This window comes from Hippocampus comes, unplaced genomic scaffold, assembly GCF_001891065.2.
Source record: "Hippocampus comes isolate QL1 unplaced genomic scaffold, H_comes_QL1_v1.1 scaffold113, whole genome shotgun sequence".
NCBI classification, from domain to species: Eukaryota; Metazoa; Chordata; class Actinopteri; order Syngnathiformes; family Syngnathidae; genus Hippocampus; species Hippocampus comes.
Window position 1 is genome coordinate 524421 of NW_017806160.1, and position 23275 is coordinate 547695.

The 23275-nt window shown below is 45.8% G+C and overlaps 3 protein-coding genes and 1 long non-coding RNA gene across 4 annotated transcripts in view; 2 read left to right on the plus strand and 2 right to left on the minus strand.

Moving 5' to 3' along the window:
- Positions 1–2879: 2879 nt before the first annotated feature.
- On the minus strand, positions 2880–7895 carry wnt1 (wingless-type MMTV integration site family, member 1). Its single transcript, XM_019895574.1, has 5 exons — positions 7571–7895; positions 7348–7462; positions 5115–5368; positions 4497–4762; positions 2880–4415 (listed from the first exon to the last, which is right to left on the minus strand). Exons 1-5 carry the CDS (start codon positions 7710–7712, stop codon positions 3924–3926), a joined length of 1269 nt encoding a protein of 422 aa, XP_019751133.1. The 5' UTR covers positions 7713–7895; the 3' UTR covers positions 2880–3923.
- Positions 7896–9545: 1650 nt separating this feature from the next.
- On the minus strand, positions 9546–11390 carry LOC109531338 (uncharacterized). The gene is made up of 3 exons (XR_002171154.1): positions 11266–11390; positions 9764–9986; positions 9546–9655 (listed from the first exon to the last, which is right to left on the minus strand). It is a non-coding gene; the product is annotated as an uncharacterized LOC109531338 (long non-coding RNA).
- Positions 11391–12852: 1462 nt separating this feature from the next.
- On the plus strand, positions 12853–18680 carry wnt10b (wingless-type MMTV integration site family, member 10b). Its single transcript, XM_019895581.1, has 4 exons — positions 12853–13059; positions 13593–13855; positions 15944–16338; positions 17728–18680. The coding sequence occupies exons 1-4, from the start codon at positions 12983–12985 to the stop codon at positions 18226–18228; spliced, it is 1236 nt and encodes a 411-aa protein (XP_019751140.1). The 5' UTR covers positions 12853–12982; the 3' UTR covers positions 18229–18680.
- Positions 18681–21721: 3041 nt separating this feature from the next.
- Positions 21722–23275, plus strand: part of arf3a (ADP-ribosylation factor 3a) — a 7108-nt gene continuing 5554 nt past the window's right edge. The window contains exon 1 of the mRNA XM_019895571.1: positions 21722–21780. The gene's annotated coding sequence lies outside the window, so the exon portion shown is untranslated. The remainder of the gene's footprint in view (positions 21781–23275) is intronic.

Below are 23275 nucleotides of genomic sequence, written 5' to 3' on the forward strand. Positions count from 1 at the left end.
GTCCTTCTCGCTTGGCCCGCCACACTTGGAGCGCTTGAAGCCGAATTGAAAAATGCTGTCCTTGAAGCTGGAGCCTGATGCCCCCCGAGTGGCGAGGCTCCCTTTCCTGTGAGGTCTCTTGCGGCAGGTCGCCGGATGATGAAATGATGGAGGTGATAGGAGGCCACGGCCATTGTGACGCTGCGTGGCTCTCACTCTGGAACTACCATCTGCCCAAAAGGTCACTTGCTCAGAGACCATTCTCATGCACTCTGCCTTGCAGCTGCTGCCTACACACACACACACACGCACACACACACACACACACACACACACACACACACACACACACACACACACACACACACACACACACACACACACACACACACACACACACAAACTGAGTATGTGTGCAAACACCGAGTTTGTCATGTAAACAAATTCAATTCCAAAAAATTAATCCCAACTAATTTTATGGCTGTATCTCTTTTTATATATCAATCTCATCTTCCCATCTGTCCATCCATCCAATATACGAGCCGCATGATCATCTCCCAACCCAATGATAGTGGGTTCAATCCCTTGTGCCCAGGTCAAAGTGGCCTTGAGCAAGATAATGAACCTCATGTGCTCCTGATGTTTTGTGACATCAGTGAGTGGATGAGGTGTCAGTGTTGAAGTTCCTTGTAGGTGGAAAAGTGAAAGCTTGTTTACCATTTACCAAACATCTATGCATCATATATCCTTCGAGCCATCCGTCCACCCACCTACCCACCAAACATCCCATCCATCCATCTATCCACCCATCCATTAATCCAAGAATACTTGGGTGTTGGATATTTCCGTCCTCTCAACCCAATGCCCAAAGCTTGGTTTTCAGTTCATGCCCGTTCTGCCCACTCTGTCCTTCCCATCCACGATGAGCGCGAGCAGCCCGCTGTTCAGTGCGCCGACCTAAACCAAATCTGGCATTCTCTCAATTCAGGCCGCCTTTAAATTGGAGCCCACTCCACTCAACAGGCAAACAGGCTTCCATGATTCAGAGAGGAATTTTAATATGAAGCTGCTGTGCTGTATCATCAGCTGTGATATAACTGTTCAAGCAAGAGTCATAAACACCTTGAGATATAAAAATGTCACACTCAGCGAATGGGACTGTGTCACCTCCTTGTCATACAGTCCCACCTATTTTCTAGGTTTAATTCAAACCAAAAGCAGCCATTTTTGGGGACATTTCTTCATTTGTTTGGCCTCCTCATACTCTGATCCCCCACCTGCCTTTACCCTCTGGTCGTCCAGTGACAGTGTTGTTGTTTTGGATGGCGGCCTTCTCCCCATGACTGCCTGCTCGCCGCCTGGCAGGGACGTGTGTCAAAGGTGGCTGCAGTAGAACAGACTGTGGGAACAGCCGGTTAGCCTCCGCTGGTCCCCTGCTCCCCAACCAGAGGGGCAGCCATCAATCCAGCTCTCCCCCTGCCTCTGTGCACACACTGCAGCACAAACACACAAATGCCCAACCAAACACGCGCGCGCACACACACACACACACACACACACACACACACACACACACACACACACACACACACACACACACACACAAAGCCGACAAGGCTCACACCCTCTCCCAATAATCCTCGGAAGCAATTTCATCTCGACTCGGGTGGCGGCCCATTGTCGCCAGCGCCTTCAATCTTTCCTTATTAACTCTCGCTTTGTCCCGCATCCGAGCTTCTGGACTCATCTCTCCTACATTCCGATCGGAGCTGCTCCCAGCACTCCCGGGCAACCTCCATTCGCTAATCCCGCCGCCGCCCCCACCCCGAGGAACTCTCACTGTTTTTTTTTCTTCCCTAAACCTGCCGATCACCTACTCACACAGTAAGGTAGTGGCATTAACTCCATTGCTTTTCTGAAGGCTGGAGTGTGAAGGCGGGGTGGGTGAAGTAGGAGGCGGCCACAAAGTGACTCCAGCCCAGACAATTAGAACAATGAGCCGGGCCAGTAGGGTGCTAACTTGCTGCGTCACGCCTGGACGGTGGGGCATTTTGTCACTTTAATGAATTATCCATCAGGCCAGGGCCACATCGCAGGCTGCGCACGGAGAGGCCAGCAGGGACCCAGACACTAAGTCGGTATTTATTACACTGCCTTTGTCACTAATTGAGCTAATTATCACTGACTCTTCAGCACTCCCACAGGCATCGCCCCAGCGATCCTCCACTCTCTCAGCCTCCAACTCTCCCATCACACTTTCATGCCTACCATTTGAACTCTGCCTTCTCTCTTCTTTCTGATATTTTCTCCCCCATCTTTGTTTTTATCCTCACCATCAAATATTTGAGCAAGTAGGAATATTACATTCTAAACCAACTAAGCCCTGAAAAAAAGAAAAGAAGAAAATATTGATGTGATGCTCCGACCTGCGGCTCTATATCCAATCAAATCTTCACAAAACAACCAGTCGTTGCTCTGAGGTGCAGCTGCACAGATGCTCTCCTGATGTCGTTGCCTCTGCTGTGCAAGCTGACCCTGTGACTGCTCCTTGCTGTGAAGGAGAAAGTCCTGTGCTTTTCAGACTCGTGTGGTTAATCACATTGCCGAGGGTTGAAGGGAACTCTTGCTTTGCAACATTATTATTATTTCGATTTCTGCATGAAAATGAAGCAAAAACGTTCAGTTCAGTGCCGTGAAAGTCGATGCTGTGCAAGGTTAAGGTAGATGTAGCTGGGCCTTTTTTCAGCAGCGAGCTCAGATGCAAACATGTTTTGTGAGCATTGCTGATGATCATCGGATTAAGCTCCGGACACCCAGGGACAGATTTAGCTGCTCATTTGGTTGAGTATGAAAAACAACAAAAAAAAGACACCAAACATGGAATGTGGACATTTAGGAACTAATTGAAAAATATAGACTTTATTGTTCTATCATACAATGCAAAAAACAACTGCCAGCTACATCACTTGTATTCCCTATTCGCATCTTACTATCGCAGTATAAACCCATTAGAAATAAATATTTGTATATTTACACTGATAAAAACAGGCGTGTATTCAGTGCATGGCAAAACACAATAAGCGGCAATGTGACTGAATCTTCTTTGTAAAATTTCTGTGACAGCTACGTCACTCCGGAAATGATCAGAATACAAAACAGTGACAGTGAAGGTAGGGACATTTTCTCCAGCATTGACAGGTGCAGACATCATTCAGCAATGACTTCATTATAAATATATTCCTCTATTTCGATATTTACAACATTTTGGTTCTCTTAGCTGATGCACAATATATGATGTCGGATTAATTCTTTAAAATAAAGAAAGCACCCAGTATTCTCCGTTTTTGCCCATTTGGAACTGGTCTGGTTCGCTAGAGTGTCGATTCGGGGCTCATTTTAAACACATTGTGATTGTGCGGGGGTCACATTTTCACACAACGCTTCAGTTTGTTCCCATTTACTTAGTTCCTGTTTTCCTTGGTGCTCACCTGTCCCAGTCATTTAACATTTGGTCCGTGTTGCAGCGATCAGATCCGGACTAAACTGGAGGTGCTACTCCATATGAATTTGTTCAAGTGGGCTGCGACCAAGTGATTTCAGTCAAAGAAATGAAACATTTGGAAAAGAAGGAACAACCCTTTCCAAGTACATAGAAACAAATACGACTGTCAAGTTTTTGCCTGACTCACGATATTCACCCTCCACTCCCATTCTCTTTTCAGAATACTTTTCAACATTAAGTGTAAGAAATAAGCATTTCTAGTCTTCTATACCCTGTTGATACGTTTGTGCTTTTGTCCACTGATGGACTTTTTGGGTTGATAAGATTCCCTGTCAGTTTACCCCAAGCAACCATCTGTTTACAGTATTTGTGACTTTCTCTGCCAGCTACTTCATTTCTAACAAGTTCTGCTTCTAACTAAACACCTCCGCCGCCTCCATTATCATAGACACTGGTGTAATGTTCGAGTACTGGTGCAGTTCAGGCAGCTGACGTGACAGCACCAGTGGAATGTGCAGTTACACCGCTCCGTAACACTCTCGGCCCGGGTCTTAAACCCACGCCCACAGCACAGCAGCTCACATCCATCCAGACCTGGAGAAGTGCTGTTGCAAGTTCTACCCGAAGTTCCCAAAGTGCCACTCTTGCCATTGTAGGAGCAGAAGTTTGGTGATTTCTCAAAATAGACCAGGTCCATCGCGGAAGGGGGTTTGTGAGCCGGGTTTTCTGGTTCCAGGTGGCGAGGGTCTGCCCTGTGGGACGCGCGATTGCTGCCCTTGTTGGCGTAAACAACTCGGGAGGCCCCATCAAAACGGTCCTTCAGGAAATCTCCCACAGCCCGGAAGCTTGGGAGGCGCATCCAACAGGTCCGCACGGTGCAAGAGCCTGACATACCGTGACACTTGCACTCCTGGCGCATCTCTGAGGACACTGTCTGCAATGAGAAAACCCAAAGTCACGACTGGCTGGGAACCTTCACAACACACGGTTTGCCCATTTCTCCCTCGGTCCGTACCATTCTTCCGGCCTCGTTATTGTGCAGGTTGGTGAGGTAGCGCAGATCTCGCCCTCTCTCACTGGAGTCCACAAATTCCCGACTGAACATCCTGCCGAAGTCAACGTTGTCACTGCAGCCCCCCCAGTGCCAGTCTGGCCCCCCGGGACCCCTGCGCCGGTAATCGCACGTACACGATTCAATAGCCCCTTCTGAACATGATCGAGCCACCGCATGGGTCACCCCCGCGCTGGTGATAGCAAACACAAAGGCTGTCTCTCTGCAACCTAAGAAACAAAAGCAAGACCAGGGTTGATACATTCCTTGCCAGTCTAGTTGACTAAGGCTCAGACTAAAAGTGGACAGATCATTCACAACTACTGGATCAAGAACCTAAATAGAAAACCCACTTGGAGAACATGCTAACTCCACACAGAAAGGATTGAGCTAAGATTCAATTCCAGAACCCTCACTGCGAGCCAACAGTGCCAACCGTGGGCTCACTTTACTCCCGTCCAAATCCCTTTCATCAGTGAAATATGTCGTGAAAAGGCCATTTTAATATGGACAAGGGATTCCATTTCATCCTCCCCAAAGTCTTTCAAAGATCGCCTGGAGGGTAAGACAAGAGAGGCTTACCACGGTTGACAATTTTGCCAAATATCTCTGGGCTGTGGGTGGTCGGGCAGTTCCAGCGGCGGTTACGGAACTGCCACTTGCATTCTTTTATGGCTGTCTGCAGTCCAGCCGTGATGGCGTGCAAGATGCCAGGATTCTGCCGAATCAGTCGACGCTGCCGGCGACTCAGTAGGGCCAGGCTCGGGTCCAGGACCAACTGCACATTCTTGGAGTTGGTGAGAAGGTTGGACGAGGAGGCCACGTTGACAATGCCCCTGGCCCAAGCAAAAAGACAGGTCAAATCAAGAGTCACAGTGACGGTACATGGGATGCTTCAACTTCGTCTCTCTTCAGAACAAAATAACTATGTAGTACACCACTCACAAAAGCGTCGGGATATTCTGCTTTCGTGGTGAAATTTGAGGACAAATCTAAAATACATGATAACATTTACACACAAACTTGTTGGAACCATTTTGTGTTTCAGCACATTTTTTGCACAACTTAATGTTCTTGAAGCAAGAGATGTTCCAGTCTCTCTGTATCTCTGGTGCAATCTGCTGATGACAGTCAAAGCTCAGTGGCCACGTCCTGTTTGAAAGGTTTCAAATGGTGGGATGCTGTTGTTTAGACCTTAGCTGTCATCCTGCTCTCATGATGTCAAAAAGGGAACAGCGTGAAGAGGACTCCTTAAACACCAGTTTGAATTGACAGTTTTGGCTCCATTCATGCAAGATCGCACACCTATTGTGAATGCTGCCGTTCTGGCGTGAGATGGATTTGGGTTGATTTTGGTTTGGATTCGATTTTACTTTTTTTCCCCCCCATCGTACGTGTCTGTCTCGCTCAGTTGTTGTGTCTACCTGTGCTGGTCAGCCCGGTCCTTTCTGTTTACCAATCAGCTCCCTCGGCCGCTTGTGTCTTGTCTACATGTTTCTCATTGTTTTGCTTTGATTTCACTTTCCTGGTTTCTTTCTGGCCTTGTCACTTCATTGTTTGTGTTAGCGGACTCTGTCCGAGTCAAGTCTTTCTTCCTTACTGATCATTTTGCCACCTTGAACTTTGCCATTTTGGACTTCGATTGGTTTAGTATTTTTGAAGAATCCAAGTACTGTACTTTGTTTGCTTACGACTTGCCCTGGGTCCCTGCTTTTCTGCATTTGGGTCCACCTTTTTGCCACCACCACAACAACCGGGAACCGTGACAGCTTCTTGTTGGAGAACAGCAAGCTGTGCTAAAGTGCTGAAACACTCAATAATTGGACTCTGCAAATTGTAGAGATGGTCAAATTTCTTTCACCCCTAAAAATCATAGTGTCTTTTGGGTTCATCAAAAAATTTCACCTGAAAGCCAAAAACTGTGTCCCGAACTCTTTTTAGTAGCGTTATAAACAGAAATCTTGGGACACTTCAATGACGGTTGGACTCCAAGCGTCATCTTTATCTTCTTCTCAAGACATTTGTGGCAATTTTATCTTTGTTGAAACAGGTTGGGGAAGACCACACTGAATGATGTGTCCCATTGCATACCGACTTTTACTTTGTGTGGGTGGAATAACAAGGCCATTAGGCGCATTTGTAATGGAATACAACAGATATTGTGCTGGAAAATCTACAGTATTTCCATCTGATGCACTTTAACATCTTGTGGAAAGTCCTTTCCTTCCCTGACTGGAAACCAGCAACACAGCACAGGCGGGAGCAGCTATTCATTTGCTGATAGGTCTAGTGGTGTGGAGTCCCAAAACTTTTGTTCAGATCAGACTTAATGCAGTACTTAGATCTACAGACTGTCTGCAGAATTGTACAGTTTCCACTCCGCTGTCAGAGCGACATAAATTCAAAGCATTGATGTATGTTACTCGATATTTATTTGATGAGCCTGGATAACAAAGTCTTCTTGTGGGGGATCCTATTTGGCGGTGAAATAAATTCATATTTGATCAAACTTTGACACCAACTGTGGTTTTTTTTTGTTGTTTTTTTTTAAATGCCAAAATGTGAGGGGCCAGGGGAAAACGACAGTATAGAAAATGCAATATAATGCCAACACATTATGAATAAATGAAATGTTTAGAGAACACCTGCAGAAGTCTGGAAACAGACAAGCCGGTGTATACGTTCACGTTTTGGAGCCTGTGACAAAACGATGTGGCACGCTGCACCGGCAAATTAGTTGCCTTCTTTTTTTCTTCTTCTTCTTCTTCCTCTTCCTCTGCGCGCACAGAGTCAACGCAAGTGGGCATGCACTTACCACCAGCGGCCACTGTTGTTGACTGCCCCGGTGCCGGAGAGCGACGACACCAGCAGGATGCAGGCGGCTTTTACTCCGAGCAGAAGCGCCAAGTTCCTCATCGTACTGTCACCCACTTTGGAAAATGACATCCCACACCCCATAATTTCGTCACTTCAGCGCATTCCTTAAGTCATGATGCAACTTGCAAATATCCATCTTTCCGCGAGGTGTATAAACTCACCAGTCCGACGATAAGTTAATTGAGCCGAATGTGAGCTGTTGAGGTGAGACAGGTTGCAGGGTGATGTCGACGAGTCCACGCATGCGAGGATGCTGCACTGCTCCTCACTGTGTCCCTCCGAATGATGCTCTGCGCGGTGCATGGAGCGCGTGGGACAGTCCCGCCGACTTGATCCCCTCGGCGGTGACAGCAGATAGGCAACGCATTCTTCTCTTATTGAGTGCTACGAGGAGGAATAAAAAAGGGATTTGCTGCTCACATCTCTGTGTTTTTTCTCTCTCTTCCTCGGAGCCTTTTCAATAGGATTGGAGGGAGGGATACTTAATGCTCTTCATAGGGCGCACAATGAATAAGGAAACACAACTGTGCAGAAAAGACGGCGGGGGTGGGGGCGTCGGGGGCGTCGGGTGAGGGGAGTTTGAATTGACAGTTTTGGCTCCATTCATGCAAGATCGCACACCTATTGTGAATGCTGCCGTTCTGGCGTGAGATGGATTTGGGTTGATTTTGGTTTGGATTCGATTTTACTTTTTTTCCCCCCCATCGTACGTGTCTGTCTCGCTCAGTTGTTGTGTCTACCTGTGCTGGTCAGCCCGGTCCTTTCTGTTTACCAATCAGCTCCCTCGGCCGCTTGTGTCTTGTCTACATGTTTCTCATTGTTTTGCTTTGATTTCACTTTCCTGGTTTCTTTCTGGCCTTGTCACTTCATTGTTTGTGTTAGCGGACTCTGTCCGAGTCAAGTCTTTCTTCCTTACTGATCATTTTGCCACCTTGAACTTTGCCATTTTGGACTTCGATTGGTTTAGTATTTTTGAAGAATCCAAGTACTGTACTTTGTTTGCTTACGACTTGCCCTGGGTCCCTGCTTTTCTGCATTTGGGTCCACCTTTTTGCCACCACCACAACAACCGGGAACCGTGACAGCTTCTTGTTGGAGAACAGCAAGCTGTGCTAAAGTGCTGAAACACTCAATAATTGGACTCTGCAAATTGTAGAGATGGTCAAATTTCTTTCACCCCTAAAAATCATAGTGTCTTTTGGGTTCATCAAAAAATTTCACCTGAAAGCCAAAAACTGTGTCCCGAACTCTTTTTAGTAGCGTTATAAACAGAAATCTTGGGACACTTCAATGACGGTTGGACTCCAAGCGTCATCTTTATCTTCTTCTCAAGACATTTGTGGCAATTTTATCTTTGTTGAAACAGGTTGGGGAAGACCACACTGAATGATGTGTCCCATTGCATACCGACTTTTACTTTGTGTGGGTGGAATAACAAGGCCATTAGGCGCATTTGTAATGGAATACAACAGATATTGTGCTGGAAAATCTACAGTATTTCCATCTGATGCACTTTAACATCTTGTGGAAAGTCCTTTCCTTCCCTGACTGGAAACCAGCAACACAGCACAGGCGGGAGCAGCTATTCATTTGCTGATAGGTCTAGTGGTGTGGAGTCCCAAAACTTTTGTTCAGATCAGACTTAATGCAGTACTTAGATCTACAGACTGTCTGCAGAATTGTACAGTTTCCACTCCGCTGTCAGAGCGACATAAATTCAAAGCATTGATGTATGTTACTCGATATTTATTTGATGAGCCTGGATAACAAAGTCTTCTTGTGGGGGATCCTATTTGGCGGTGAAATAAATTCATATTTGATCAAACTTTGACACCAACTGTGGTTTTTTTTTGTTGTTTTTTTTTAAATGCCAAAATGTGAGGGGCCAGGGGAAAACGACAGTATAGAAAATGCAATATAATGCCAACACATTATGAATAAATGAAATGTTTAGAGAACACCTGCAGAAGTCTGGAAACAGACAAGCCGGTGTATACGTTCACGTTTTGGAGCCTGTGACAAAACGATGTGGCACGCTGCACCGGCAAATTAGTTGCCTTCTTTTTTTCTTCTTCTTCTTCTTCCTCTTCCTCTGCGCGCACAGAGTCAACGCAAGTGGGCATGCACTTACCACCAGCGGCCACTGTTGTTGACTGCCCCGGTGCCGGAGAGCGACGACACCAGCAGGATGCAGGCGGCTTTTACTCCGAGCAGAAGCGCCAAGTTCCTCATCGTACTGTCACCCACTTTGGAAAATGACATCCCACACCCCATAATTTCGTCACTTCAGCGCATTCCTTAAGTCATGATGCAACTTGCAAATATCCATCTTTCCGCGAGGTGTATAAACTCACCAGTCCGACGATAAGTTAATTGAGCCGAATGTGAGCTGTTGAGGTGAGACAGGTTGCAGGGTGATGTCGACGAGTCCACGCATGCGAGGATGCTGCACTGCTCCTCACTGTGTCCCTCCGAATGATGCTCTGCGCGGTGCATGGAGCGCGTGGGACAGTCCCGCCGACTTGATCCCCTCGGCGGTGACAGCAGATAGGCAACGCATTCTTCTCTTATTGAGTGCTACGAGGAGGAATAAAAAAGGGATTTGCTGCTCACATCTCTGTGTTTTTTCTCTCTCTTCCTCGGAGCCTTTTCAATAGGATTGGAGGGAGGGATACTTAATGCTCTTCATAGGGCGCACAATGAATAAGGAAACACAACTGTGCAGAAAAGACGGCGGGGGTGGGGGCGTCGGGGGCGTCGGGTGAGGGGGGGCAGGGCAATCCGTAGCGCTGCGCATTTGTGGAATCTCCTGCACCCAATCCACGCTGGAATACTTTCTCCTGTGTTGTTCCACGCAGGCTTGCAGGAAAGGTGACGTCCGGTGCTCCCGAGTTGGTGTCACGGTGCGCGCAGCAGTCATTCGGCGCAATATGAGCTTTCGGAGGGGGGCAATGCCCTTTTTAACCCGAGTGGTTGGCTTCGCCAAGCAACTCCCTTACCGCATCTCCTCCTCTTTGAAATTTTTATACACGCGCGCACTCTCCCTCGTTCTCGTTTTGGGCCGGCTTTAGTGGAAAGCCTCGATTGTGTGTGATTAGGGTGGCAATGATTTTACGCGCACGGCAAGTCAACAAGTGGCGCATGCACCACGCTCGAGTGTTGAACTTTTTTTCTTCCCTTCAAATGCAATGTTTGATGTGAATAAGTCATTCCACCATCTGGCCTGCAGACCTCCCTGGGTGCACGTGTGAGCGCATGCATTTCTTCAGTCCTGTCAATGTCAGTGCCCCCGCATTTCTTCATACGGGACGCGTGGGTGCGTGCGAGTTTGTGCGCGCGAGTGTGTGACACTTATCTGCTAATTTGCATACTTCCATATTAGTGTTTCAGAGGTAGAATAATCTCTGTGATGACAGTCAAAAGGAAGTGGGCCTTTGTTAAGAAGCTTTAACGACATTTCTAGTGCGCTCCGATATATGAAGGTGCCCGAACGGGGCTTCCTGGAGCAGTCATGCGACACCGAGCAGATTAGCTGCAATCCGGATCAAGGGGGAGCCTTTTATATACAAATCAACTTCAAATCACTTTTTAAGCCACTTACATATACACGCCAAAGCAGAATGCTAATGCACTTTTCATTGCTGCAGTTTAGGGAATGGAAGGAGATTAGATGAATTGGTGTCACTCGTCAATGCGAGTCGTGCTCGGAAGGGGGGTGTTTAACCGAGAGGAACGTTGTGCATTGGCAGCATACCGTCTATTCTGCTCTGTTTCGTTTTGCTCAAAGTCGCATCTAACTTTCAACATGTGCATTGTGAGTTCAAGAGTTTGCTTACTTTAATTCCTCCTTACTCACCTGTTGGGTTTACAATAGATCCATAGCTGCATCCTGCAGTGATGCATTGCAGCCACATTTGAACGAATCGCTAATCTCACAAAACTACACGATTCCCCTAACGCTGGGATAGGGAACTCCGGTTCCTCGAGAGCCATATCCTGCCTGTTTTAGGTCCCTCCCTACTCCAACACACCTGATTCAAACGATCAGCTCATCAGCAAGCTCCGTCGAAGGCCTGAACAATTGAATCAGGTGTGTTGGAGTAGGGAAGGACCAAAGACAGGCAGGATATGGCTCTCGAGTAACTGGAGTTCCCTACCCCTGCCCTAACGTATGCATTCTGCATGTGAAATAAAGACTTTGGGGTGACAAAGTGAAGTTGTCGCTGTGATGGAGGTGGTTGGGGGTGTGCGGTGGGTGGGTGTGCGGCTTAGGGGTGCATTGTCTGCGAGGAGCCGCCTGCCTGCTGCCGCCGCTGCTGCCTCCCTCGTACAGTGGCAACTTCTCCCGTGCACCAGCTCGCCCCTCCCGCCCCTTCATCCCACAAGCCACATCCATCAATGACTCTCCCTCAGTGTTTCATGGACAAAGTATATCCACATCCATTCATGCAAGGCGTTTTATTGTTCTAGATTTTAATGATACGGAGTGGAGCAACTGCACTTGTGCGTAAAAGTGGAGAGAAACTTTTAGGCTCAGACGCAAGAAGTCAAACCACATTCATGGAGTTATTTATTTTGCTTATACTGTATTTATATCATAAATTATAGACTTTATCAAAGATTTGTGTGGAAATGCAACTATGAAACAAAATGAGAGAAATGCGGAGAAAAATATGACACTAAAATTCCAAATCCAATCAAAAAAAGGCATGTCTGGATTATAAAGGTTGAGATACAGACTGTTTCTGTCACTTCTATTTGGTGAAGCTGGTGTTTTATGATTATTATTATTATTATTATTATTTAATAATGATAATAATAATAATAATAATAATAATAATAATAATAATAATAATAACAATAATAATAGAGTGCGGTGAGTGTTTCCTATCCAAAATCTAAGTTGCGTTGTCTTAAATCGTTGGGTTGGGTTCTGCAACACAAGTGTGCGGTTATTCATTTGAATCTGTTGTTTTTTTCTTATTGTTTCACCTCCCCTCCATCCATCCTTATCTGATCCACTTATCTTCACGAGCGTCGCAGGCGTGCTGGAGCCTAACCTCGATGTCTTCCAGCACCCTAAAGTGGTTGCCAGCCAATCGCAGGGCACATATGGACGAACAATCATTCACATTGACAATCACAGCTACAGACAGTTGAGAGTGTTCAGTTCACCTCCCATGCAAGTGTTTGGAAACCGGAGAAAACCCACGCAGGCACGGGGAGAACATACAGGAAGGCCACCCCGTTTGTTATCTCCAAAATGTTATTTTGCAGAGCATGTTTTGACATAATAATTGGGCAGTCCAACTTCAATAGTGGGCAATATTTTGCCAACAGCCGGCCCTCTGTAACCCCCCCCCCCCCATCCCAGCACCACCACCATCACACCCACACCCCACCGACTCCTCCTGGCTGCTCCAGTGCGCATCGGCTCCTCGCTTCTCGTCTTCACTCTCCTGTCGTTTAGCGCCACTGCATTGATACTAAATCCTCTTCTCCAAAAACAGTCATTTGTCTTTATACAAACGGGAAAACTTCACCAGTGATTTAATGTCACGGCGCGACAGAAAATGGAACTACCAAACAAACTTCGCTTGCGCCGGTGCCCGATTTTGGCGGCAGCATTGTTATTACTACCTGCCTTGACGTAAGTGCGCTTGAGAACTATTCTAAATTATCCGGAAACTGTCGGCTTTAAAACACATTTATTGATGGAAGTTGGCGTTTCGTAATTCTTTCGATTTCATTTTTTAAATAAAAAATGTCACACAAATTTGCGTGTAACAAACCAAACACAAACACACCACGTGTGCATTGATTGATCTTTGTATATAAAATTGAATTTCCTTTACTGTTAATCAAGCTTTTTATTTATTATCTAATTGTTTCTATCTATCTATCTATCTATCTATCTATCTATCTATCTATCTATCTATCTATCTATCTATCTATCTATCTATCTATCTATCTATCTATCTATCTATCTATCTATCTATCTATCTGTCTATCTGTTTATGCAAAACTGCTACATCAGATTGTACTGTGTGAAATCAGTTGAAAGCGCTTGGTGTTGAATGAGTTGAAACATTTCTGAACGCATCCTCACTCATTGCATTATCATCACCTCGGCGGATTTGCACATGGGGTACAAGTTGAGTGTATGTGCTGGTGTGGCCGCAGTGTGCTGTGTAATGACATCCTCAGCCTGAAGGTGGCAGGAGATCCGGTGCTAACCCCCAACTCGGTGTGTCTGCGCCTGGCTGGCCTGAGTAAGCGTCAGATGAGGATGTGCGTGCGTCGACCCGACGTGACGGCCTCGGCTCTGCAGGGCATCCAGGTGGCCATCCACGAGTGTCAGCATCAGCTGCGGGACCAGCGGTGGAACTGCTCGTCCCTGGAGGCCCTTGGCAAGCTGTTGCACCACAGCAACATCCTCAACAGAGGTGAGAGACGCATAAAGTGACGTAGCCTACTAAAAAAAAAACAAAAAAAAACAAACAAACAAAAACTGTGGATGGATGAGAATATTTCACGTATTTTTTGTATTTGCAGCTTCAGAAGAATGAGTTGATCTCCTTTTGATCAGAATCCAGAATCGATCCACTTTAAACCTGTGATTCACAACCGGCTGTGCTGTATGAAATGATCCAATTTTACAGAATTAGTCCTAAAATCATTTACAATATTGTTCATCTGTCTAAGCCATGGCGTGACAGGCAAAACAATTAATGCTCTTCCACTAGATGGCAGGTGGTACATAATGTACATAATGACCCGTGTATCCAAATTGTTTGTATTTGAAAACAGTCAAAAAGTCATCAAAATTGTAAGTATATCATTACTAGAAAATAGTTAGCCTACTTATTACCGTGGCCATGAGTTAGATCAATGCAACACTGTACCTTTGAGAGGCATGTTTTCGATGACATATTTTTTTTTCCGTTCCCATAAGCACTATGAAAGTTGATAAAAGTATTTTGTGTGCAGGGAAGTTTTTTTGTTGTTGTTGCAGATTTTCAAAATGAGTACAGTGCTGATACTTTTTAACTTTTGTACTTTTACATTTCAGAGTTTGTAGTGTCTCTTTAGCGAAGGTGTGGAATCCATACATCTACCTTTAACAGGGTCACTTATTATTACTTGTGTTATTTCTTTGGGTGGTGCGGTGGTCAACTGGTTAGCATGTCCACCTCACAGTGCAGCAGTGCAGGATTCGATTCCGGCTCCGGCCTTCCTGTGTGGAGTTTGCATGTTCTCCCCGTACCTGTGTGGGTTTTCTCCGGGTACTCCTGTTTTATTCCACGTTACAAAAACACGCATGGCAGGTTAATGTAACACTAAATTGTCCCAAGGTGTGATTGTGACCGAGAATGGTTGTTCGTCCGTGTGCCCTGCCATTGGCTGGCAACCAGTTCAGGGTGTCCTACTGCCTGAAGACAGCTGGGATAGCCTCCAGCATCGTCACGATCCTTGTGAGGATAAGTGGATTAGAAAATGGATGGATGGATGGATGTATTTATTTATTTATTTTTGCAAATGTACCTCTAGTTTTACTTGAGTACAGAGCGTAAGAATCGTTAACATCTCTGTTAGAGGACACAAAGACCATCAATCTGTTTTTAATCCATCACAGTAATGGGCAGTGCAAGCCGACGCATTTAGTAGCACATTAGTACAGAGGACACAGGCTGCATTCTTAGCCACTCTTCCATGGAAGCCCGACACAAAGAATGAGACTGAGGATTGTTTTGGTCATGTTTATACCATCGTGCATTGAGACATGACTTCATTTCTGTGATGCAGTTTTATCTCAATACTTATATTTGAATACATCTCTCCATATTGAAATGAATGGAAATGACATTAATCCATTCCAGTCTTATAAAAACACACACACACACACACACACACAGACACACACAGAGAATGCAGAGATTTAAACGGATCGTGCATCATTGTTAGAATTCATTGTAACTCCTTTTGATATGCTCAACTTGGCCACAGAGGGGCACAAAGACGGGTTTCACAGCTACTTTAGTGACTCAGCAAGCTACAGTAATATAAGTTACTTTTCGCGCAGATAAATGCTGCAATAAAATTCCTTATGTGAGTGATGTCATATTGACTGTGTGCATGTGTTGCTGCACCTTTTGTTTCTAAATTTCCAGTGCTTAAGATGGTGCTCCTGGAGGGCCGCTATCCTGCATGTTTTCCATCTTTGCCTGTTGTAACACACCTGATTCAAATGAACAGCTTCCGCAGAACTTGCTGATGATCTGATCAGTTGAATCAGGTCTGTTACAACAGGGAGAGATGGAAAACATGCAGGATAGCGGCCCTCCACGACTGGAATTGCCCACCCCTGGCTTAAAGTGTTAAAACATAGCCACGATAGAGGCTGTGGCGTTTCCCATTATGTGTTAGCATTTAGCTAGCAGACTTCAATGAAAAGTCATGTGGTTGTCTTAAATAGACAAGGTGCAATTCTGTAAGTTAGGGCTTACGTTGTGTACTGCATCTGTTCCCACAAGGTTTTCGTGAGAGTGCTTTTTCGCTAGCCTTGTTAGCAGCGGGCGTGGCACACTCCGTGGCCTCGGCCTGCAGCCTGGGCAAACTGGGAGGTTGCGGCTCTGAAAGCAAGCGTCGGCGGAACGATGACAAGCTCCGGTTGAAGCTCATGCAGCTGCAGCTCCAGACACTGCAGAAAACCGGCCTGCCCACCCACCTTCGCGCCTCGCAGCATTCTGCGCGCTTCAAGCCCTTCCCAGATGAGCTCACCTCCTCGCAAGAGACTTGGGAGTGGAGGGGTTGCAACCATGACTTGCGTTTTGGGGAGCGTTTCTCCAGGGAGTGGCTGGACTCCCTGGGATCCCCGAGAGACATCCACGCTCGTATGAGGATACACAACAACCGAGTGGGACGCCAGGTGAGCAGGCAGACTTCTTCATGTAACTCTGGTCCTCAGATGCAAACGTCTAACGGACTCACATATTGATGAGTTCATTAACGGTGGTGGGTGTGTCAGTAATTTTCTCCCAGTGCTTCATTCATCAATCATCACTTGCTGGGTCATCTGTCCGTCATCGTCAGTCTGTCATCATTTCAGGCAGACACAGTCCGTATTTCCGTCATCGTTATTTTAACTGCACTTCCTTCATTGCTAAATTACGGTTTGTCACAACTTTGATACGGTCAGTAAAAAAATGTTTACAAGGGTAACTGCAGCGGTGGGCACATAGAGTCAATTTCACCAGTCTGTCATTCATGATTCACAAACAGCCAGCCAGCATGTCTGTCATTATCACTCCCTCACTCCGTCATTATTATTTCACTCATGCTTTCTCAATATGGGACAATGTCATTGCGGTCTGTGGCACCAAAAGTTACACAACACAGCTGGCTGGGATGACGAGAAAAAAGCATTACTCTTGGAGTATGGAAACCAAAATTTAGCAGCCAACACAAGCACAAGTCATCAAATTGACGGGTGATGTTCAACCTTTTATTTTTCTGTCGGAGGATGAGGAGCCCCTTCTCCGCTTTGAACAACCCCGGTGTAGTCCCCCACCCCCGCAAGCAAACACGCAAGGAATGCATGTTTCCGTCATTCAGCTAAACATGAGCCCATCACTGACGGACTGAGAAGGTCCGTCGGTACTGGTCCGGGTACTGACGAGTCTGATGACAGATGAAAAACAGCTTCCGTTGGTGCTTAGTTGTTCAGTGTTTCAAAGGTTCCGTCAGACCTTCCGTCTGTACTGATAGAATGCCCACCTCTATTCATTAATTAGTCAAAGCTGGGTGTCGTGGTTAGCCGAGCAGACTAGCTACATGGCATCATATCGTTTTCCACGCATTTTTCTGGACACTCAACTCTATATGCAGGTTGGCATTGCAAGGAAAAAGCTGACAGTTTGACCTAGACCGCTCTCGCGCGCGCACGTGTGCACATGTGGATGTGTACACGCGCATGCATGTGTAGGTACCTGCACACCTATGATGCTCACAACCTGCTCCTTGCCTGACAAGTTTGTCATACATATGCAGAACTTTGCTCAACAAACTCATCATACAAGCAGGATGAAATTTAAGTACTTTGTCAAAAATAACATCGTGCTGAGTTTAATTTACTAGATAACAACATTTTATTTGCAGTTGCTTTGCCTGATTTGATGGATTCGCTAGCTAACAGTCAATGGGAACCGGTGTCAGCATCAGATGCGATCGGCCTACAAAATTGTGTCGGGGTCCTTCACAGCTTATCCATAGCCATGTGTATCTGATCTGCTACCATAATTCATCTTTCCACACACAGATCGTAGCTGACAACATGAAGAGGCGGTGCAAGTGTCACGGCCTGTCAGGGAGCTGCCAGTTCAAGACCTGTTGGCATGTATCACCAGAGTTCCGGCTCGTGGGTTCAATACTGAAGGAAAAATTCCTCTCAGCCATCTTGATCAACTCCCAGAACACGAACAATGGAGTTTTCAATCGTCGAATTGGGAGCGTTGGCCGAAGGAGGGCGGGGAGCCTGAACACAGGCCGTGGTCACAGCTTGTCCAGAGAGTTGGTGTACTTTGAGAAGTCCCCCGACTTTTGTGAGCGTGACACGGCCACAGACTCTTTGGGCACCCACGGCCGCATGTGCAACAAAACGAGCCACGGCACAGACAGCTGCGGCTCCCTGTGCTGCGGCCGAGGACACAACATATTGAAGCAGACCCGCAGCCACCGCTGCAACTGCAGGTTTCACTGGTGCTGCTACGTTCTGTGTGAGGAGTGCCGTGTGACAGATTGGGTCAGCGTGTGCAAGTAGAGCCCCAGCGGTCTAGTCCCGAAGGCCATCCAGGGTGGTACAGGGCACGAGCCACGGAAAGTCCTTTTTACTCTGCTGTTGTCCATGAAATTGTGTTTTGGTTTTTTTTTTTTGTTCCTTGTGTGACACTAAACCGGACAGCTTTGGAGCTCCCCATCATCTGGTGTGAGTTTACCATTTGTATCTGCTGGTATTGTTACAAGGCCAAGTCATGGTGTGCTTGGATGCATTCCTTTCAGTCCTGCTGCCACATCTAATTGATGTGTTTTAACTCGACATGTATATTTGTAAATCTATTTTTATTAATATTATTACTGTGTTGTCATTGGCTGAGGGCTCGTAGCCAGAACAGCCCGGTTGTAATTAGTCTCTTCTAATGCTCTTTAATTTTGCTACAGAGTTTGTATATATTGCGCCTGTGGTTTTGGACACACAACAAAACCTTTTTTTTTTTTTTTAGTGTTATGTTTTTTCCAAATACAAGTTAGATTTAGTTGATGGATCAGTTTGACTTCTCACGGATATCGAAGCACACCTGATATTCTCTCAAATGGAGATTGGAAAGCTGAAGTATTTTAAATAAATTCCATAATAGAGTCATTGCTTCATGGCAGATGTTACTCATGACAACAGTGCTGACTGGTGTCAAGTGTGTGACTATTTGCTTAGAAATCCTGATTGAGCTCTGCACTTGTTACTTGTTACTCTGCACTTGTGAGATGGTCCCACTTAAGTAAAACCTTTGCATTATAGGACAGCCATTGTATGCATGAAAGAGGGAAAGCTCAATGCAACACACATCTTGGAGGCTTATTTATACCAACATAATTCCATGAGAGAGGCATTTAATGGCTGCAGTACATTGTTGATTTAAATATGACTTTTAAAATTAGTGGAGAGAAGCACCAGGAAAGCAGAAAGCAGTTTTTGCTGCACCAGAGGAGGGTAATCTATCCGGAGTTGATACATTTACTGCAATGTGTTGTTGAGATGCTGTAACATGGTTGCCAAAGTAGGGGCAATGTCCATCTGTCCATTTTCTATTCCGCTCATTCTAAGTAGGATCACAATTAATCTGGAGCCCACTCCAGTTGATTTTAGGTCAATAACAGGATACAGACTGGAATGGTTGCCAGTCAGTCATGGGACAAGACCCCAGTCCCCAGATATCAACCTTGAGGGGGCCACATGAAATTATTGTACTCTATTCGTGCAGCACCGACAAGCACTGACAGACAAATAGTCTTGAATGGCACTATTTTTGACAACCTTGCAAAGTATTGCCATCGACAACATCTACAGTACATATGTAGAGACCCCACCGAGAGTATGTCGACGCTGCAACCAGATTGGATGCGGCAAAGTGAAGCAATTTGTGAAGATGCCTTGTTCACGTGTGCCTTGGAGATGTATCATGAAGTCAGAAGTCATTGGATGAATTGCTTTTGATTGTATTATGCCATTCTAACTCCATTTCGAAAATATAAGTTGCTGATTTTGTGGGTAATACGATGGCCATATCCAACATCGCTCAGAACGGGCCACCCAGCCCACCCGTGGGGCATTCACGCTCCTATGGACAAATGAGAATCTTCCATGAACCTAACATGTATGTTTCTCGTGAATGTTGGTGGAACTTAGAGCAGCTATGAAAGCACCGAAAGATCAAGCAAAATTCTCACAGGAGGGGGTGAGGCGAGATTGGGACCCAAACGTATGTGAGACACAACAACCACAACACTCAACAACCCAACAGGCCCTGTGCACACATGAGCTGTGCCCCAGTCCTCTTGATGACCTGCGTTTCTCTCTCATGCACTTTCAGCAAAATGTTAATGCCAACACCTGGCTGCTGCACCATTTGTAATATCTCCAATGTCTGCACGGAAAACCTGGATTTAATGCAGATGTACTTTTGGTACACAGTTAGGTAAATAGCTTTTGACTCCTGAGGAATGGCTGTGCCAGTGGCTGAATCGGCTACTCTGCCTGTTTGTTTTTTAGTGCGGGGGGAAAGAGCAAGCAACTGCTATGGAATGATAAAGGTCCGGATTTCTGGTTTGCATGTATTCATACTTTCACCCTAGAGCTCCTGAAACACGTAATTTCCTGTCACCGTTTCCGCCATGTGTCAGACAGAGTTGGTGGATGGACTGGAATTGCTTTCTCTCTTCCCCGATCTCTCCGTCATTGCTGCAGAGCGAGACTCATGCAAAGAAATACATTGACAGCGGCCGACTAATGCCAACCAGACTGGGTTGAAATTAAAGGGAGGCGAGCAGAGAGGAAGTTGGGAGAGATAAAAGTGACCCGCAATGATTGACATTGTGATTATATGTACGAAGTGAGGCGATTGAGTGTGTTTAGCTGGATACAAAGATAGAAGATAGAGCGGATTCATGCTGCAGCGCAGGAGTTAAAGGACAAATGGGGGCTATAGAGAAGGGATGAATAACGTGCGCACTGTATAAATACAAGCCCCACAACATCTGCTTCTCAATTCCCCTTTCATTTTTGATGTGGGACACGGCCGGGAAGGAGAGCGGCAGAGAAAACACAAGGAGGCAGCTACCCAGAACATCAAAGCCCCTGCCCTCAACATGCAGGCCCTCATTAGTTCAGCTAGCAGAAGCCACCAGACTTGTGATTGTGTTTGCTGGGGTTCACGCTGGCAAACACTTCAGAGGAGAGCTTCCTTTAAGTCATAACTAGCCGCCCCACCTCCTCTGCCACCGCTGCCCCAGCCCGTCGTAACCCCCCTGTAACCCTCACCAAAACTCTCGGCTCACACAAACCCGCCGTGAGCCCCTGCTATCCGCTCCACCCCGTAATCTGGTGTGCAGCTGCAAACATCTGCTCCCCACTTTATTCCTGCGCCTTCAGCCGCCGCATTGATAAACACATAGCGTGGCTGCAAGCCGGCTCCAATTTCATCCTGTTTGCTATCTGTTTGATGGCATTCAAGATTGACTCGAGCTGTGTCTGTTTTGTTGCAAATGACGGTTGGAATATGTAAATGGTTTAGACATGCCATCACCATTCACACACAATGCAAAGCTTTAGCTCAAAACGAAAAATACAAATTTGGTTCTTCCCTGGTATTCAAACAAATTAAAATGCATCATCGGTTGTTATGAGGAACATCTATTCACCAATTTCGTTGTATCTGGAGGAGGAGTCACATGCATCCTATTACACCTTACTTATTTATTAAGACGATCCCCGTGTTAATTATTCAAGCAAGTTTGCTTTTGGATTCTTTGGAGCCGCAATGGGTTCGGTTAACTGCTGTAACAGCACGTTTGTTTGATGATCAGTCCGAGGGAAATGTGTGCCTGTGCAAAATTCAATGGGAAAAGAAATAGTAATGTGTGTTATCCGGTTTCTGAAGAGACATTAAATTCATAACTGAGTGTTCGATTTACTGTTGCATCACTGTGAGTGCGCGTGATTATCCCAATACCGCGAGATCATGTGGGTGTTTCATCGCGAGACTTGTGACGAGCCTGACTCTCGCCTGCATCCAGCTGGCTGACAGCCTCCCGTTGACGGGTAAGTGGAAATGAAATACCAGCGGCAAAATGCGCCATCATTGAGACGAGTTCATGTGACAATTGTGTCCACGTTGTTCTGACGTTCGAGAAGCTTTTTTTCTCATTAATATAATTGGACTGACGTTCCTTAATCGACGAAATGAAATCGACCGGTCTGCTTTAGTCGTGACTCAATGCGGCGATTGCAGCACACACACGCGCACACGCACACGCACACACGCACTGTACATTAAGGGGTATATAATAATTCTATAATTTAATGAAGAAACAGGAGCTTTTAATGTGTGCCATTCGAACACGGCGCCTGCCTCATCATCAACTTAGATCTAGAGCTCTCGCGAGCCAATTGATTAGGTACACACGGCTCTATCGCGACAGCAGCATAGCGCAGCAGTCCGGCAATTAAACCCCATCACACTAAGCATTATAACGCTAAGTCACGTTTTGTTTTTAAAGGTACTTTTTATTGGTCGAGACACCAATATGCTCTGTTTCATCTCAAGCATTTAATCACCTCCATTAGGTACACTAGTACGATGTAAATCGTTTTGTCATTCTGGCATATTTCTTAATCCACTTAGTATGTTTGATATTATATGCAATGACATTGCAGCTTTCTTTTGAAGGTAAAAAGATCCTCCCCAAATCACACCTCCACATTCAGAACCAGAATGAGAGCGAGCTGTAGTCAGCGGACAATCTTTAAAGCAGAATTTATATGAGAATCATTCACACACGTTCACAAATTAGACCTTCACACCCAGAAAAAAGTGGAGGAAACCAATTTTTGCTTGTGAAAGTCTTTTTTCACAGGGCATTATGAAGAGACATTTCATTGTAGTTTCCATACATCTAGAATTGGTCTAGAAAAAAAACCCACATTGTTACTATTAGTAGTTGCAGTCATGGTAGTTGTCAGATAGGTCACATCCATGTGGAGGTGGGTGTCGCCCCCACCCGCTTTTTCAACACCCCCACTTTTCACACTGTCCCCCTTTACACCTTTTGTCAGAGTCAAGATGTGAATGAAGAATTCCAAAGCAGCCCAAACAACCAAAAAGTTCTGACATTTTAATGTCGATACTATATACAAAATAGAAAACAAAACAACGAAGAAAACACTAAATACAGTCAAGTGATTAATTGGAACGCTCAGCTAAAGGTTACTGTCAAACTAAACATAAAACAAATAAAATTACACATTATGTATTTAAAACAACCACATAGCTACCTGGCAGCCAACAACAGGAAAGCCCACAGACACATGACCTAACAATTAGAGTCTGTGTTGCGGTGTTCTTACCCCTTAAGCCAGGGGTCCCCAACCGCCGGTCCGCAGACGGGTACCGGTCCGCCGGGCATTTGGTACCGGGCTGCACAGAAAGAACTTGCCTTAATTCAGTTTTATTTATTTCGGAATACGAATGATGTTTTATTTTGAAAAACTACCATATTCTCCGTTACATCCGTCTGTGTCACGCTTGACACACGTC

What these genes read in the sequence shown, in the direction of transcription:
- wnt1 (XM_019895574.1), bottom strand. Translation starts at nt 7,712, where the DNA reads ATGCACCGCGCAGAGCATCATTCGGAGGGACACAGTGAGGAGCAGTGC. An exon ending in TGGCAAAATTGTCAACCGTG is followed by an intron (nt 4,763 to 5,114) that starts GTAAGCCTCTCT and finishes TTTGTTTCTTAG; the next exon opens with GTTGCAGAGAGACAGCCTTT. An exon ending in ATAACGAGGCCGGAAGAATG is followed by an intron (nt 4,416 to 4,496) that starts GTACGGACCGAG and finishes TTCTCATTGCAG; the next exon opens with ACAGTGTCCTCAGAGATGCG.
- wnt10b (XM_019895581.1), top strand. Translation starts at nt 12,983, where the DNA reads ATGGAACTACCAAACAAACTTCGCTTGCGCCGGTGCCCGATTTTGGCG. An exon ending in CAGCAACATCCTCAACAGAG is followed by an intron (nt 13,856 to 15,943) that starts GTGAGAGACGCA and finishes TGTTCCCACAAG; the next exon opens with GTTTTCGTGAGAGTGCTTTT. An exon ending in ACAACCGAGTGGGACGCCAG is followed by an intron (nt 16,339 to 17,727) that starts GTGAGCAGGCAG and finishes TTCCACACACAG; the next exon opens with ATCGTAGCTGACAACATGAA.